General features: G+C 41.7%; 1 protein-coding gene across 1 annotated transcript in view; it reads left to right on the top strand.

The window, feature by feature from the left end:
• Positions 1 to 17,097, top strand: part of arl15a (ADP-ribosylation factor-like 15a) — a gene marked incomplete at both ends in the record, with an annotated part of 134,057 nt that overhangs the window by 23,473 nt on the left and 93,487 nt on the right. Inside the window, 3 exon segments of the mRNA XM_080531546.1 lie at positions 3,142 to 3,192; positions 3,195 to 3,239; positions 3,242 to 3,243. Of these exon segments, the coding sequence (XP_080387672.1) occupies positions 3,142 to 3,192; positions 3,195 to 3,239; positions 3,242 to 3,243 (98 nt within the window).

Below are 17,097 nucleotides of genomic sequence, written 5' to 3' on the forward strand. Positions count from 1 at the left end.
AGGTTATCCCTCCTGAAGACCTCCATCTCTTCAGGCTACACCTTAACTGTCCCTCTTGAGACATCTACAACCCCCCTCCCTGCACTGACAACTGCCAATGGCGCCTGGCCTGAGCATAGATTACTTTTTCCTGCTGTGACTGGTGGATAGATGATTCACTTACTTAGTCAAATGTATTTGTTGTAAGTCACTTTGGAATAAGGTGTGCCAAAAACGTAGTGTAAATGTAAGTCCAGTCCATAGAAATTAATGATAGACCAGTGCCCTGTGAAGAGCACATGCACACACATGCTGTACACACAGACTATAGACACACATGCTGGCTGGCTGGTTGTTCAGGCTGCTCTGCCCACCATCCCCAAAAGGGTCGTTAGGAAGCGTGGAGCTGGTTTAAATAAGATTAGATTCGAATTTATTGGCATTGCACAAAGTACAACGAAATGTATGTTTTTGCTCAGGGCACAGGGTCAGTGGTCGGCACCTTCGATTTGATTCCAGCAGCAACACTGCAGTCACCAGCTCACTTTCAGCTCCTTCATCCTACCTTCCGGTAGCTGGCCGGCCTCTCTAACCGCTAGGCTGATAAATAAGAACCATGAGGTTAATATCCTTCAATTGACGACGCTTTCTCTTGGATGTGATTCCTCTCTCTCAACATTTCACACAGGAGGAGGGTTATACCAGTTGCTTTGGATTAAGACAATCCAAACCACACGTATAAAACCTCTAAAAACTCAACCCTGGTTCTCAAAATACTCAACAGCACAGTTTAGATCAAACTCCCAGCAGGTGAATTATATCCAGCCCATGATGCACACAATTCTGTGCATGTGGCGTGAAGAGGAACCCCTGTGTGCTGCTGCATGTCCTGAAAGTGAGATCCGTTTACTGCTTCCATATGCCTTATTAGCGGTGTGTTCATTGTAAGGAATGCTAGCTTTCAAAGAGCTATATTTGTGGGCCACAGAGCAAAAATGGAGATTGAATGATGCTTGTAAGTACATATCATGTTTAAAAAAAGAAAGAAAAATCTTTCAACATCCATTGTGCTCCAAAGAGTTGCTGAATATTTGTTTTGTGTGTGTCCCTTCCACAGAGAGCTCATACAGTAACTTTTGTTATAAAGTTGCAGAACTGTAAACTACATATGAATGCAGCAGGTACATTATGTTGTGAAATGTTGTTGCTCTGAATTCCTCCCCTCAGACCAACAGGTGGCAGAAGTTGCCAGTCAGACGTCCAGACATGAGTGACATTCCTCACCGTTTCCAAGCAAAGATGGAATAAACTTCCCAGGCAATTTCTCAAGTGCCACTTTGTCTCATAACTTTCCACACCGATACAAGGTGAGAGGAGAGGAGCGGAGTGGAGAGAGGAAGAGGGGGGGGAGGGACGTCACTGGAAGCATTGCGTGATGTTTAAACACTTGTCGGCCTCTCAGTTTGTCACTGCATGGCAATTACCTTCCCATGAGCGACAAAAACAACATCATCAACGACAACAACAGTTCACGACACAGCAAATGAAAGAACAACACTACATAGAGAGGGAAGGTTTGTGGAGGAGTGGGAAATAAATAAAAGATGATGTCTTTTGAAGTTCGTTTTTTGCTTGACTTCTATAATGAGGGTGAGTGTCTGACTCTCCTCCCCCCTCAGGCCTTACCAACACTGACAGTGAAAGGGAAGACGGGGGGGGGGGGGGCAGAGGGACATGAATGACTCAGTTTGTTAGCATGTAGGTCTCTTCCTCAAATTACTTACACTAACAAATAAAGTTGTGGCGCAGTGAACCTTGCCGAGCGGATATGCTCGCCCCCAAATTACCACTTGGAAAAGGAACCATATGTTGTTGCGCGATGAATTGGAGAGGGTGGTGGGGAGGGGGGAGGTATTTGAAACAGCGCACCGTTCCAAGTTGGCCATGGGAGTCTGGGGGCTTGAAAATAACCACGCACAGCGATTTAATAACTCTGAAGGCCTGTGTTTACTTTGAAGAGAAGTCTCTGTGTCGTAACACGATGGGCTTGGACACTCGTTCTCCCCCGTGGGCTGTGGAGAGCTGCCGGAAAAGTTGGCATGCAAAGATGGAGGCAGGGCAACGTTCAGGGATCTGGTTCAAGGAAAACAGGAGAAGTGAAAACATTGTGGATGAGTACTTTATAAAGATAACGCTTTCTTTTACAATTTTGACTATAATTTGCTAGTATTCACTTCAAACTAAAATGGTGAAATGGTTATTATGTACACACATACACACACGCACGCACGCACGCACACACACACGCACACACACACACACACACACACACACACACACACACACACACACACACACTTCCCTAGGCTTGCGTTTTGTTTCTCCAAGTCTGGCCCAGAGTCTCCCAGCCCATGTCCAGTCCAAGGTTTGGTGTGTTGACATTAATGTTTGGTAGCAAAACGAAACATTTCTCTCTGAACAGAGTTTATTTATTGCAGTAAGTTTATGAAGTTGATAAATAAAGGAAAGCTTTTGCTTTCACGTTTGATTTAGTTTTCCCCCTCTGGGAATATGTGCGTCATTGTTATTTTTATTGAGATTGGTGATGTCATTCAATTATGTAAGGTACAGTCCCCTTACAACTTCAATCAGTGATCACCAACATATACTGTATAGGTCAGGTGTCACAGTATATTACATACATCACATGCATCTGAGGTTAGCAGTAATAGTAAATGAATGGCATGAAAATGGTGATTGAAAAGACATTGAGCAAGAAAGTCAACTCAAAACCAACATGTTGACCCCCGGAACTAATCCAAAACACCAAACGAACACAACAGATCAAGGAAATCAATCATGTGTCTTCATATTCTTGAACATGTTCAATTGAAATGAAATGAAAACTAAAGGTGCTGTACTTTGTATTTGATGTCACAGTCTGCATACATAGTGGCTGTTGCTGAAGTGGTCATGGTTTGGGTCAGGCCCAACAGTCTACCACCACATTAACGTACAGTTGATATAATGGATGTATTGTACAGTGCATGTATTGTACAGTTTATAGACTGCACGGAGCGGCTGTAGCGCAGGAGGTAGAGCTGGCGTCTAATGATCGCAAGGTCGGCAGATCGGACCCCGTTTTGAACCCCGGCCCCCCAGCTCTGCCGCCCAGCTCTGCCCCCCAGCACCCCGAGCTCTGCACGCTGCCCTTCTAATCCTCGCCGACCACCAGGACAAGCCTGCCATGCGCACGCCAGACCAGTACGGTACTGGAGAAAGACTGCAAGAATGTAACCTTCTGCACTCCATATCGTTTCCACCCCCAAAAGTGAGTACGTAAAGGATGAGTAAGTGAGATTATTGAATTGTCATTGTCCTGGCCAATCAGGATTTCAATATAAAAAGAATGAGTTATTGGGCCACAAATGTTGGAACATTTATGCACCAGCTTGGGTTTTCACAGGGCGATTTTATTTTAGGAATATTATATCCATATCTACAATTGTAGCTAACTAAGTCTCCCAAGTCAGACAGTGCCCTACAAATGATACAGTATATGCTTGCGGCTAACCGTCTGCTCAACAATTGGCTTCAGAGTCTTATAGACAGAACGTGTCCTTTCGACTGAACGTGAGGCCCAGGAAATCGCACAGGAAATCATTATTCCACTGAGCCTCCATTTCATTCTGAACCCGATTTTTCAGGAGAGTGTCCCCAGAATACTTGTTTCTCCCTTCTTGAACTTCAGACATACTGCATCAGCTGGCTCAAGACCGTTCATGAGCTGAATAGCCTTAAACTCTTCCCCGACTCGAGGCCCTAGAGTCTGATAACATAATCATTCTGGCAGCAATAAGTCCACAGTGGCGCTTAATTCAGCCTGCAAGTCTCCAAGAGCTGGAGAGAAGTTTCCTTGTCTCGACCTTCCTCCTGCTTTTATCATTTGGATCAGCTGAATAATCTCCTTGACTCCCAGGGAAGAAAAAGAAAAAAAACACAATCAACTGCCACTTAGGTGAAATCTTATTTTTCTTAAGGAGGTAGTAGGCTTCATGTATTTCATGACCTTGTTTCATTTAGGTATCATATGGGGGATTATCCTCTACCACTGCTGTGCCTGTTGTGATCAAAGTTTCTGGCCTATTGTTAATAATTCATATGGAATGCCTCATTTGCTCACTCCCCTTCACTGCTCAAGTCCCCTGAACACTGCTATTTACAGATCTATATGTTGGTGCAAAGTTTGTGGACATTGGAGCAGAAGCGACCTAGAAGTGACACGAAGAAATAGAAGTCGTCTTAGCACGTGTTTCTTTCACCCTTTTCGTTTTTGTGGAAGACACAACATTGTAACAGAGCATAACATTGTAAAAGTGATGACGTAACAGGAGTTTTTCGAATGATCTATTCGAGACAGTCCTTGCGGCCAAGCTGGCTGACTCTTTCTGCATTTAACAGCTTTTTGCTTCTTGCAGTTGGCTTGGAGTTGAGCCAAGCGTAAGAGACCACATGTCTGTCTTTTGTGCTCTTTGAAGTGTTCGCTTAAAGCATAACACTCGCATGAAGGTGATACGATTGCAATGTACGGGAGTCCCCGTACTGCCACTTTCCACAGTCAATTTAGAATGACTGTAAGGCCTGCTTCTTCTGCTCCTAACAGCCTTTTCAGCACTAACACGGTGGCTGTTCTGCATGTATTAAAAATGTTTGAAGTGTTCTATATCACTAGGGAGATGGTGTGTGTGGTGCTCTCTTTAATTCGGCAGCCATTAATGGTCCTAGTGGGGCTTGTGGAGTGGTGTGTGGCCCACCTTGTTCCTAATCCAGAGTGTGTGTTCACTGTCCAGATATCTGTCTCACTCACACAGACACACATGCACACACGCCGCCCGCACGGACGCATACACACACACACACACACACAACACACACACACATACACACACACGCACACGCACTCCCTCTGGAGGGATCAGAGTATAAACAGACGGGGACGCAGAGATCAAAATGATGGACATTTTCCACTGTATGAGAAAATCCAGGGAACGGAATAGCAGTGTCGCAAGGCCGTGACGACGGCTGTGTGTGTGTGTGTGTCTCAATACCAGAACATCTGTTTGTCCCTGTTCCCTCACCCTTCATCTCTACTGACAAATAAAAGGACCGATTCCTCCACCCTCTCCAATCCAGTATTTTTCTGATCGCTTGAGATGAGAGAATGGGAAGAGAGGCAGAGTTGCCACCACATGTACAGGGAATCCAATGGCTGGATTATCTTAAGTGATAGTGTTTATGTCTCTGAAGCAAAAGAGTTCAAGTGTGCATAAAAAGGAAATCATTCAAATGTCAATTACCATGGAAACGTTCAACACTCCTAATGGATGATCAATGACTGTTAACTCAGCACAGAAGAGAAGTAAATAGAAGTACTCAGGATGTTCTCAGAACAGTAACAGGACTCCAGCACACCCGGTGATACCTCGTATCCTGTTGTTGTACCTTGTTTACCTGTCCTCATCAGTGTTGCTTCCCCATCGGAGAGGGGACTGCGGACGTCACTGACTCAGTAGGTCCAAGCCAACAGCAACAGAACAGTTTGGTCCTGTTCCTCTGTGGGGTTTTGGATGTACTGTCCGCTCCTGAAGCCCTCTCCAGTAGCGCAGTTCCCCTTTGATAATGAGTTCATCTGAGTTTGGCATGAGAAGAACTCAGGCTTGAGGTTCCAAGATTTTGCACCTCTGCCAAAATAGTGATGCGCCAAGTCTGAACCGCAAATGCCCTTGTTTTTGTCATTTGGTTAATTCTTCAGTTTTGCAGTAACATAATATGTTATATTATGCTATATGCTATAGTGTCCTGCGTAATTAATGGAACAGTGAAGCATTTTCTCTTCTTTTGGCTCTACACTGCAAACGTTTGGATTCTAAATCAAATTCAGATCAAATTACGATGAGTTTGAAGTAGAGATGCTTAGCTATTTGATTTGATTTGATTTTTATTAGGAATATTACATAGAAATAATTTACGCTACATGACACTAAGTAATGTCCAGAGGATAGCACTTGAAAGCATTATTTAAAACAATTATTTCCAAAGTGGTCCTCGATGGAAACATAAAATGAATAAAACAAAACATCACTCAGCATAAAACAATAAAATGAATAAAACAAAACATCACACACGCTATCTTAGATTCTTGGTATTGGTGTACATATTGGTTTCACCATTCAGAAATTACAACACATTTCATGCATACTGTAGTCCTCCTTTTTACGGTACCCAAAAATAATGGGACAATTGGCTTGACAGATTTCTCATAAGTCAGTGTGTTCCATCACATCATGTGCAGGCATAAGAGAGTATGTCCGCCAACACCGATCTGCACCCTCCGCCAACACCGATCTTCAGTTTTCCTGAAGTCCACAATGATCTCCTTGATCGTACTGGTGTTGAGGGCCAGGCTGTTGTTGGCATACCACACCGCCAGTTGCTGGACCTCCTCCCTGTAGGCCGACTCATTACTGATCAGGCCTACCACCGTGGTGTCATCTGCGAACCTGATGATGGTGTTAGAGCCATGCATCGGCACACAGTCATAGGTGAAGAGGCAGTAGAGGAGAGGGCTCAGCACACAGCCCTGTGGCACGCCGGTGTTCAGGGTCAGGGTGGAGGAGGAGTGGTTGACCAACTTGACAAGCAGGAAGTCTATTGTCCAGTTGCAGAGGGAGGTGCTGATGCCAAGGTCACTGTGTTTCATGACCACCTTGGAGGGGATGATGGTGTTGAATGCTGAGCTGAATTCAATGAACAGCATCCTTGCGTAGGTGTTGCTTTTATCTAGGTGGGTCAGGGTGGAGTGACGTGAGAGATGGCGTCCTCCGTTGACCTGTTATTGCAGTAGTAGAACTGGTGGGGGTCTAATGCGGAGGGTAGGTAAGTTTTAAGATGGGCCAGGACCAACCTCCCGAAGCACTTCATGATGATGGGGGTGAATGCAACGGGATGAAAGTCATTCAGAGTAATCAGAGTTCTTTGGCACTGACCTGATGGTTGTTTAACCATGTGACTTAAAGCACATAATGACAACTGCCTTAGCCAAAAACAGTAACTTCAGTAACGTAACTTCTGTTCTAATAAGTTAGAACAAGCATATTGTCTTTTTGCTGGAGAATAGAATAGCACATTAATTTGTCATTCAGTTCAAGAGTTATGATCCTTTCCAGGATTGAGGTTAATTCTATTTCCATTCAGTCAGTTTGGAGATCTGCACTTTTCTGACCTCTGTGGCCACACTACAAAATGTAAAACATAAATATGTTTTTGTTTTTTGTAGCGGCAAATATGTACATTTCCTACAAAACAATAAATATGTAAAACAAATAATACTGTAGATATGAAAAAGCCATCGCTCGACCTCAACACCATATTTTGAAAAGTTAAAGATCAAATTTACATAGGTCAATGTTCCATTACTCCGACTGAATCTCCTGATCTTGTCGTTAGTAATTTATCATAAATATTTAGAGCTTTTAAAGCTAAAAGCTAAAATACTTCTAATTTAATTCAAAGTCCAGTTAAAAAGTGTTTTTTCAGGATTCTTTTTCATTACACTGTGCCACTAATCCTCTCTAGCGTTGACTTCTTCTACTAATTCAAATTCTTCTGATGTTGGCAGTTTCAGTCTTTCCCCTAGATTTGATTTTCTTTGGTGTGTTTATTTGTACTTCTTGCCACAGATGGTGGACAAGATCAGCTGTTTCCCTCTCAAAAAGAACATCTTCAGGCTGGGCTTCCAGCTCTTGAGCAGCAAAGATAATGACCATTCATATAGACCCATTCATTTCAGGTTGGTAATCAAGTGTGTAAGAGATATTGAAAGCATTGAAGTGCATGGGGCAACCAGAAACTTCAGATATGAAAAAACGAATTTTCTTTGTATACAGATATAGCAAAAATGGTCACTGAACAAAGTCTCAGTTCTGAAGAATGTCTGATTTGGCTTCTTAATGACATTTTATGTGTTGTATTGACCTAACATCAACGATAATGTACAACATACAGTATACATAGGTGTTTTGTTATAAATGAAAGGATTAAAGTTAGAACATCAATTTGTTTGCCATTGTTCATCCATTCACAGTTGTTTACTCACATGAACTAGGTCTATAGGAGAGCTAAACAGACCACTGACTGTACATCATAACATGGTCCAATTACCATGCGTTCTGGTGGTGAAAAAAGAGGAAGGAGAAGAAAAAGTGGTGGAGAGATAGTGACAGAAGACGAAGTGGAGGAGGAACATGTGATGGGGAAAGACGAAGAGGAAGGAGGAGAGGAAACGGAGGACTCTACTTTCCTAGTGGCAACACAGCGCTGTAGGTAGTGACCTCCATGATTTATAAAATGCCGAATATACCTGAGGTAGTTGTTGCCGTTGGAAGCTAACTTGACTGTCCCTCCTAAAGACCTCTTTACCCCCCACTACCCCTGTGTACAGTTCCTCTATTGCTAATAAGAAAAAAGTAATCCTTCCTTCCTCTAGCATTGTGACTGCCAATGCCACCTCGCCGTAGCATAGATTTCTGCCTATGATGACTGATAGTAGAGATGATTCACTTACTTTAGACACATGTACTTGTTGCCTTGTACTTGTTGTACTTGTAAATGTATTTGTTGTACTTGTTGGATAAAAGTGTTTGCTGAATGTCCAAAATGTCAAATAACAGGTTGTCCACACATTCATGGTTAGTATATGATTAACAGCTTCCGCTAAGCCACTGACAGACGCGCTGTAGTAGTTACGACACTAAGGAAGCTGCCTGCTGATGCCTGTCATCCCTCCATGTTATGTCACCAGTCATGTTACCCCCTCCTCAAGGCAAAATCAATCACGGACAGTGGAGACGGGGTAAAGAGGAAGTGTTACTGAGGTAGTGTCTCCCTCTGTTAGTCCCCTGCTGTGCTACATTGTGATTCCGTCTTAGAAGGAGCCTTTCCATGTGGGATGTTTTGGCTAGCAGCTTCTTTTCAGCGGCCACTCATGTTTCAAAACCCAGAACTCCGCACCATCTGTAGGTGGTATAGTGTGGTTTTCGGTGAGAGAGTTAAAATGGAAGCTCAGAGAGAAGACCACCAAAGTCTGACATAAGGTCTCTTTCAGTCGACTCGGTTCAACATCTCAGAATGGGATATGCAACCTGCCTCCCGTACTTTATTGGCTGAATCATGCCTGGAACAGGCCCGGGAGCTGCCCCCACCCCAGCCAGCCCATTTCATTATGTTCACTCTTTAAGTTTAAGTTCTCTAGATTGGTTCGCCAACAAGAGATTAAAATACTCACTAGCTAAGTTCTCTCATACCTTTCGGGTGCCACACAAGTTTAGCCATTTAGGGAAATTCTATCTACTCTTTTCTCTCCTTCTCCGGGTTGATCGAACATGCCGACAAAGACATCGGGAAAGCATTAAGTGAAGGAGGATAATCCAAGCCTGGATGAATTTGGAGGCATTTGCTTTGTACTCGTGCAGACAAAAAGTTTCTGTACACTTCAGAATACATTTTGCTGCTGCTATCAGCAGTAACATCATCATTTAATTAAGAATGAAGTTCTGAAAGCTGTACAGTTTGCTGTACAAGGAAATTATTAGCGCAATCTGATATGAAGCTTGAGTCAGCTGAAAACGAACTATGGAACAAATGTAAGTATAAATGATATACTGTATATGGAGAGGAGATTGATTGAGACTGCGGGAGCTTTACTAACGAATGAAAGTTGATTATCATTAATAAAAAAGAATAGTAATAAATATTGCAATATTGTGTTATCATAATTATGAGCTTCACAGTGATAAAGTCTGTTTATTTGTCGTGAACTTCGCCGGTAACGTCAGCCTGTCAGCCCCAGCAACTGCTCACAGGGGTTGTTATATGTGATTATATGGAATGGCTGAATATGTTCATTCTTTTTATTTTGATTACATTATATAATTGTATTTGGTATAATGACAAATAAACTTGAAACTTGAATGATCTCACAGGAGCGCGTACCTGCACAATTCATACAGTTCATACACAATTCATACAGGTTCATGTGCCGCAACCTGTTATAGTTAGTTTCACCTATATTAGTGAAAAGAGCTGAAAGATTATACGTGAACGAATGGAGAGAAAGAGTACAGAATGATAAATCATTCAGAATGTTATTGGTTTTAATATTTCACAATCTGCCAGAATAAGCACGCTCCTTCGCACGCCCAGCCCATCATTTTTGATGCCGCTAATGTATGTAATGAAAAGTGTGACAATGTTGAAAGACATGATATCATAATCAAAATATAAAACCTGATTAGATTAAATAAGATTCTGTTGTGATTGTGTTGACATTGATTTTTTTTATTGTTTTTTTTATACTTTATTGCAGGACTTTACATTACATTTCACAAGTTCATTTCACACACTTTACAAGTTTTCTTCACTTGTTTAAGTTCATCCTGCATCATTTTTGTTTATTTTTTTATTTTTTATAAAGAGAACAAGAAATAAAGAAAATAAAGAATAGAGACTAGAGAAAAAATATAGAAAAAGAAGAGAGAAATTATAGGGATAGACATATAAAAGTAAGAGACAAAGGGAGGGGGTGGGAGGGGTGGGATCGGGGAGGGGGGGGGGGGCTTCCTTCCTACTCATTCATTCGGTCCATTTACTCCAGTTCATAGTGAATTGCTCTTCACGGCCTCCCACTTTGCAAGTAATTCTTTCCATTTCTTTTATCTCTTCAACCGTTTTTTTTCCAATTATTAACAGATGGTGGGTTTAAGTCCAACCATTTACGTGTGATTTGCTTTAAAGCCGCGATACGTAGTATGGTGTACAAATATTTATCTCCCTCTCTGTATATATCTAATGGAATAAGACCGAGTATAATATTGACTGGATGTATAGGATTTTGTAAGGTAAATGTATTTTTTATTTTTACTTGAACTGCCTCCCAAAACCTTTTCAATTTAGGGCATGTATAGAAAATGTGTGTGTGATTGGCTTCTCGTTCCGTACATTTCCTCCAGCATTCTGCATTGCCTGTTGGCCTATATTTTGACAACATTTTCGGTGTTAGGAAGATCTTCATATTTATTTTCCAAGCAAATTCTTTCCAGAATTTTGATTGTGTTGTCTTAAATATTCTTTTGCATGCTTCTTTCCAATCGTCATCCGTAATTGTTATTGCTAATTCGTTTCCCCATTTTTCTTTAGTGTTATCTTCTTGTATCTTGATTTCTTGCATGATTTTGTAAATTTTTGAGATTTTTGTCTTTTCACTGTTTCTATTTTTGATCAGATATTCCATTAGTATATGTGATCTTTGTTCCTGTCTCCTCTGCTGTGTTATAAGGTAGCTTCTAATTTGTAAGTACTTTTAAAAATGGCTATTACTTATATTAAATGTATTAACTAAGGTTTCAAATGAGTCTATCATGTCATTTGTAACCATCTGTGAGTACACCTGTAGTCCCTTCCTAGCCCATTCTTCTAATATTTTGTCTGTTTTATTAGGTAAAAAGTCTGGGTCACTGGCTATCTCTCTCAAATAAATACATTTGTCATCACATTTATACATTTTACGAATAGTTTTCCAATTTTTGAGGGTATTTTCTATGCATCTGTTATTTCCACTATATTTTTGAATATCCTTTAGACTCAGAAAAGGTAGTGTTCCTATTGATATTGATATTGCTTGTTTTTCTATGTCTTTCCATTTGGTTTGAACCAAGTTATTCATCCATTTCATTATTGTATCTATTTGAGTTGCATGGAAATAGGACTTTAGATCAGGGAAATTAAACCCTCCTTTTTCTCTGGTTTGAGTTAGTATACTAAGTTTTTTCCGTTTACTTTTGTAGTTCCAAATGAAATTTGAGAGCATTGTATTCCATTTTTTTAAGCTACGCTGTGGAATGGGAACTGGTAATGTTTGAAATAAAAACAGAAACTGTGGGAGGATCATCATTTTGACGCTTTCTACTCTACTCATTAAGGATTCAGGTGTTATCTTCCATCTATTAAGATCTTCTCGTATTTTATTTTCAAGGGCTTGATAATTGTCGGTGTATAATGTTGTTATATCTCCAGTGAGGTAGATTCCTAAATATTAGATTTTCTTTGCATCCCATTTCAACTTGTATTTTTCCTTAATTTCCGAATCTATCTGTTCTCCAATTGTTAATACTTCACACTTACTTTCATTTAGTTTATAACCAGAGTGTTTACTATATTCTGTAATTGCTTCCATTAGGCTTGGTAAGGATTGGGCTGGTGATGTTAAATAAACAACCACGTCATCTGCATATAATGCCAGTTTGTGCTGTTCCTCTTTTATCGTTATGCCTTTGATGGTATTATTTTTCCTTATACTTTCTGCTAGTCCTTCCATGCATATAGCAAATATAACTGCTGAGAGTGGGTCTCCTTGTCTTGTACCTTTATAGATTGGAAATCTTCTGGATATTGTGCCATTTACTTTTACTCTTGACACTGGATTTTTATACATTCCTTGAAGCCATTTATTAAAATTCTCATGAAATCCAAAGCTTCTTACAATTTCAAACATGAATGGCCATAGCACTCTGTCAAATGCTTTTTCTGCATCCAGTGTTAAGAGTAGAAGGTTTGCACCATTGTTTTGTGCGTAGTCCATTATATTTAACGTCCTCCTTATATTATCTGACAACAGCCTACCTGGTATAAAACCACATTGGTCGCTGTCTATTATATCTGGCACGATGTCCTTTAACCTATTGGCAATAATGGCTGTTACTATTTTATGGTCCGTATTCAGTAGTGATATTGGCCTGTAAGACGAACATTCAGTAGCGTCCTTACCTTCTTTATGTATAACCGTTATTATAGATGAGTTCCAAGTAGTTGCCCAATTTCCCGTTTGTAATACAAACTTATATGCTTGTAAAAGTAGTGGTATCAATTGTTTTTGAAAAGTTTTATAAAATTCATTAGTATATCCATCATCACCTGGTGTTTTCCCCATTTTAAGATTATTTATTTGTTGTTGTATTTCATTTACTGTGATGTCCTTAATGAGCTGTTCATTTTTTGATCTTGTTACTTGCTTTAAGTTTAACTTATGTAAGAAGTCTTTCATTAGTCCCAGGTCAATGTTTCCTGTGTTTTTATAAAGGTTCTCATAATATTTTACGAATTCTTCAGCTATTTTATCCTTTTCCGTTATTGTTCCAGAGCCTTCTACAGTCTTCAATTTCAATTTCAATTTTTTGTGTTGACATTGTTGTGATGTCAAAATAAATCTTGGTTATGTAATGTGTAAAGTGGAGAGGAGATTGATCGGGACTGCGGGAGTTTTCATTACTATCAAATGATGATTGATTATTATTATACAAAAATAATAGTAATACATATTGCAATATTGTGTTATTATAATTATGAGCTTCACAGAGATGCACAAGCCTGTCGTGTTTATTTGTCGTGAACTTCACGCCGGCCGTAACATCAGCCTGTCAGCCCCGGCGACTGCTGTAAGCTTGTAAGCTTTGAAACCGGCTTGGCTCCCCTCTGCCTATTGCATTATTTGAAAATTGACAGCGCTGTAAATAGTGTCATTCAATGCACAACGCACGTCATTTCACACGATTTTGATTGACTTTCTGCGGCAGCGAAATACATGATCAATATCTTATTATCAATTATCAATATACTGGTGGCCTGATGTGGTCCAGTGGTCTAGCACCGTGGTCGTGCACACATTATGTCTTCTCCTTACTTTCCTGTCTGTCTTCACTATATCAGTCCAATAACATGAAAACCCTGAGTGGGACTGCCCCACTCAGAAAAAAACATTATACAACAACATTATATACAAATACAATATATTTAATTACTACTGCTGCGAGAGTTGAGAGAGTTGAGTACAACTGAGTACAACCTTTCTGGTGGGAGGTGTGGGGGGATGGTTTGAAGGGCTTGTTGGATGAATTGGCATCCTTTGTTTGGTGATCGGAAACGATCAAAAAGCGATCATTGAGAATAAGATGACCCTCCCCCATGCATCAACCATTACATCAAGTGATTGTAACTCACTTTAGAAACTAGTTCTTAGCCTACACGTTTATTTGTCAGAAGTTGCCTCGCTGGAACGAGACAGGCGCGCGAGACTTATACCCTTCTTCTCCTTACTTTCCTGTCTGTCTTCACTATATCAGTTCAATAAAATGAAAACTATATGAGTGGGACTGCCCCACTCAGAAAAAACATTATACAACAACATTATATACAAAAAAATACAATACAATATTATAAATATCCGTTTGTTATTATTACATAATCAAATGTAGCCCGCAGCGCAGAGTGCATATGTCTTATTGAGTCATTTGTATTTGGAACACGAGTTGACTAGCTGGAACAAGATATATATGAGATATATATGGTACATTGCAGTCGCACTCGCCCGTCCCGCTCCAGTTCTAGTAGATCGCCGATCATTTTATTTGATGTACACATTTCACAGCAAGAGAATTCCGATTTGTGGCAAGAGACAGTTTATTCACCCAACAATTGTTTGTTCACTGCACATTATAACATGAACACAGTGAGGATTCAAACAAACAAAATAATTAATACACTCTGCAATTGACTACTACAATGTTGCCAAAATCAACTATCTAATGTTCGAAAACGAATCTACAAATATTAATCTGCGTATATCTATGTAGGCTACAACCGTCTTGCCTGTTGTGTATTATTATCATTGCCGACACAGGTCTAATCATAACTGAACATCTGATAATAAGGTGAAGGGAAGTATTATTCATCTTTACTTTATTGGGTGAATAAACTCAATATGAATGATTGTACAGTTGTCTATAGGCAAGAATGGGCTGAAACTATGGTTATTACTGGTGGCCTGAGGTGGTCCAGTGGTGTAGCACCGTGGTCTACAGTGATATACAAAAAATACATTATATACAATATTATAAATATCAGTTTGTTGTATAATATTCGTTGATGAGTACAGGCATAATCAAACGTCGGTTACTGCAATTACTTTGCTGCGGTAGCTATGCATGCACCACACAACTTGATAGGTACATACTGTGCAGTGTATCATTCATAACTGTACATAGGCTACACATATATAATATCTTATCACTATTGCATGGAACTTGGGTAAACCCGCTGTGAAAAAAAAAACTCAGCTCCAACAAATCTGAAGGGATTGGGAGACATACTGTACAGTTTATCATTTTCATTACTGTCTGTACATATACATATCTTATGTATCACTATTGCTTTATATAGCTTATATATAAACACATTATGTTACAAATATCAGTCTTATCCACTGTATCTAATTCAGCACTGAAGCCTGAGGGTTGAGCACAGTGTGTGTCCCCTTGCTACCTCTGCTGATATAAAAAAGAATTGCAGCCTTGGAGAAAAAGATGGCAGCCGAATACCAAGGCAAATACACAGAAACACACAGAAATACTGCAAAATCGCTAGATTTTGAAAATATATAGATGCTGGGTGGTAGAACGCACATATCTAGGAAAAGTCATGAAAGGAGGGTCCTGAAATTTGATCGAGTGCAAAGGTAGAATTTTGTTTGTACTCACTGACACCTCACGGCTTTCCTAGTGTTAAATATTAGGTTATGTTCCTGAGGATCTACTCATTCTCTCACAGCAGAGAAGCTGGGGAAATGTTGTAGCTCAATTATATTTTCTGAGGGGGTGCTACCTAAAATGCAGATCGACCAGCCCATACACCAGCCCCCATACACCAGCCCCTATACACCAGCCCCCATACTCCAGCCCCCATACACCAGCCTATACACCAGCCCCTATACACCAGCCCCTATACACCAGCCCCTATACACCAGCCCCTATACACCAGCCCCCATACACCAGCCCCCATACACCAGCCCCTATACACCAGCCCCCATACACCAGCCCCCATACACCAGCCCCCATACACCAGCCCCCATACACCAGCCCCCATACACCAGCCCCTATACACCAGCCCCTATACACCAGCCCCTATACACCAGCCCCCATACACCAGCCCCTATACACCAGCCCCTATACACCAGCCCCCATACACCAGCCCCTATACACCAGCCCCCATACACCAGCCCCCATACTCCAGCCCCCATACACCAGCCCCTATACACCAGCCCATACACCAGCCCCCATACACCAGCCCCCATACTCCAGCCCCCATACACCAGCCCCCATACACCAGCCCATACACCAGCCCCCATACACCAGCCCCTATACACCAGCCCATACACCAGCCCCTATACACCAGCCCCTATACACCAGCCCATACACCAGCCCCCATTCACCAGCCCCCATACACCAGTCCCTATACTCCAGCCCATACACCAGCCCATACACAGCCTATACTCCAGCCCCTATACACCAGCCCCCTATACACCAGCCCCTATACACCAGCCCCTATACACCAGCCCCTATACACCAGCCCCTATACACCAGCCCCCATACACCAGCCCCCATACACCAGCCCCTATACTCCAGCCCATACACCAGCCCATACACCAGCCCCTATACACCAGCCTATACACCAGCCCCTATACACCAGCCCCTATACACCAGCCCCTATACACCAGCCCCTATACACCAGCCCCTATACACCAGCCCCTATACACCAGCCTATACACCAGCCCCCATACACCAGCCCCTATACACCAGCCCCTATACACCAGCCCCTATACACCAGCCCCTATACACCAGCCCATACACCAGCCCCCATACACCAGCCCCTATACACCAGCCCATACACCAGCCCATACACCAGCCCCCATACACCAGCCCATACACCAGCCCCCATACACCAGCCCATACACCAGCCCCTATACACCAGCCCCTATACACCAGCCCCTATACACCAGCCCATACACCAGCCCCCATACACCAGCCCATATACCATACACCAGCCCCTAAACACCAGCCCCCATACACCAGCCCCTATACACCAGCCCATACACCAGCCCATACACCAGCCCCCATACACCAGCCCATACACCAGCCCCCATACACCAGCCCATACACCAGCCCCTATACACCA

The sequence above is a fragment of the Nansenia antarctica genome (genome assembly GCF_963989245.1).
Source record: "Nansenia antarctica genome assembly, chromosome: 5".
Classification (NCBI taxonomy): domain Eukaryota; kingdom Metazoa; phylum Chordata; class Actinopteri; order Argentiniformes; family Microstomatidae; genus Nansenia; species Nansenia antarctica.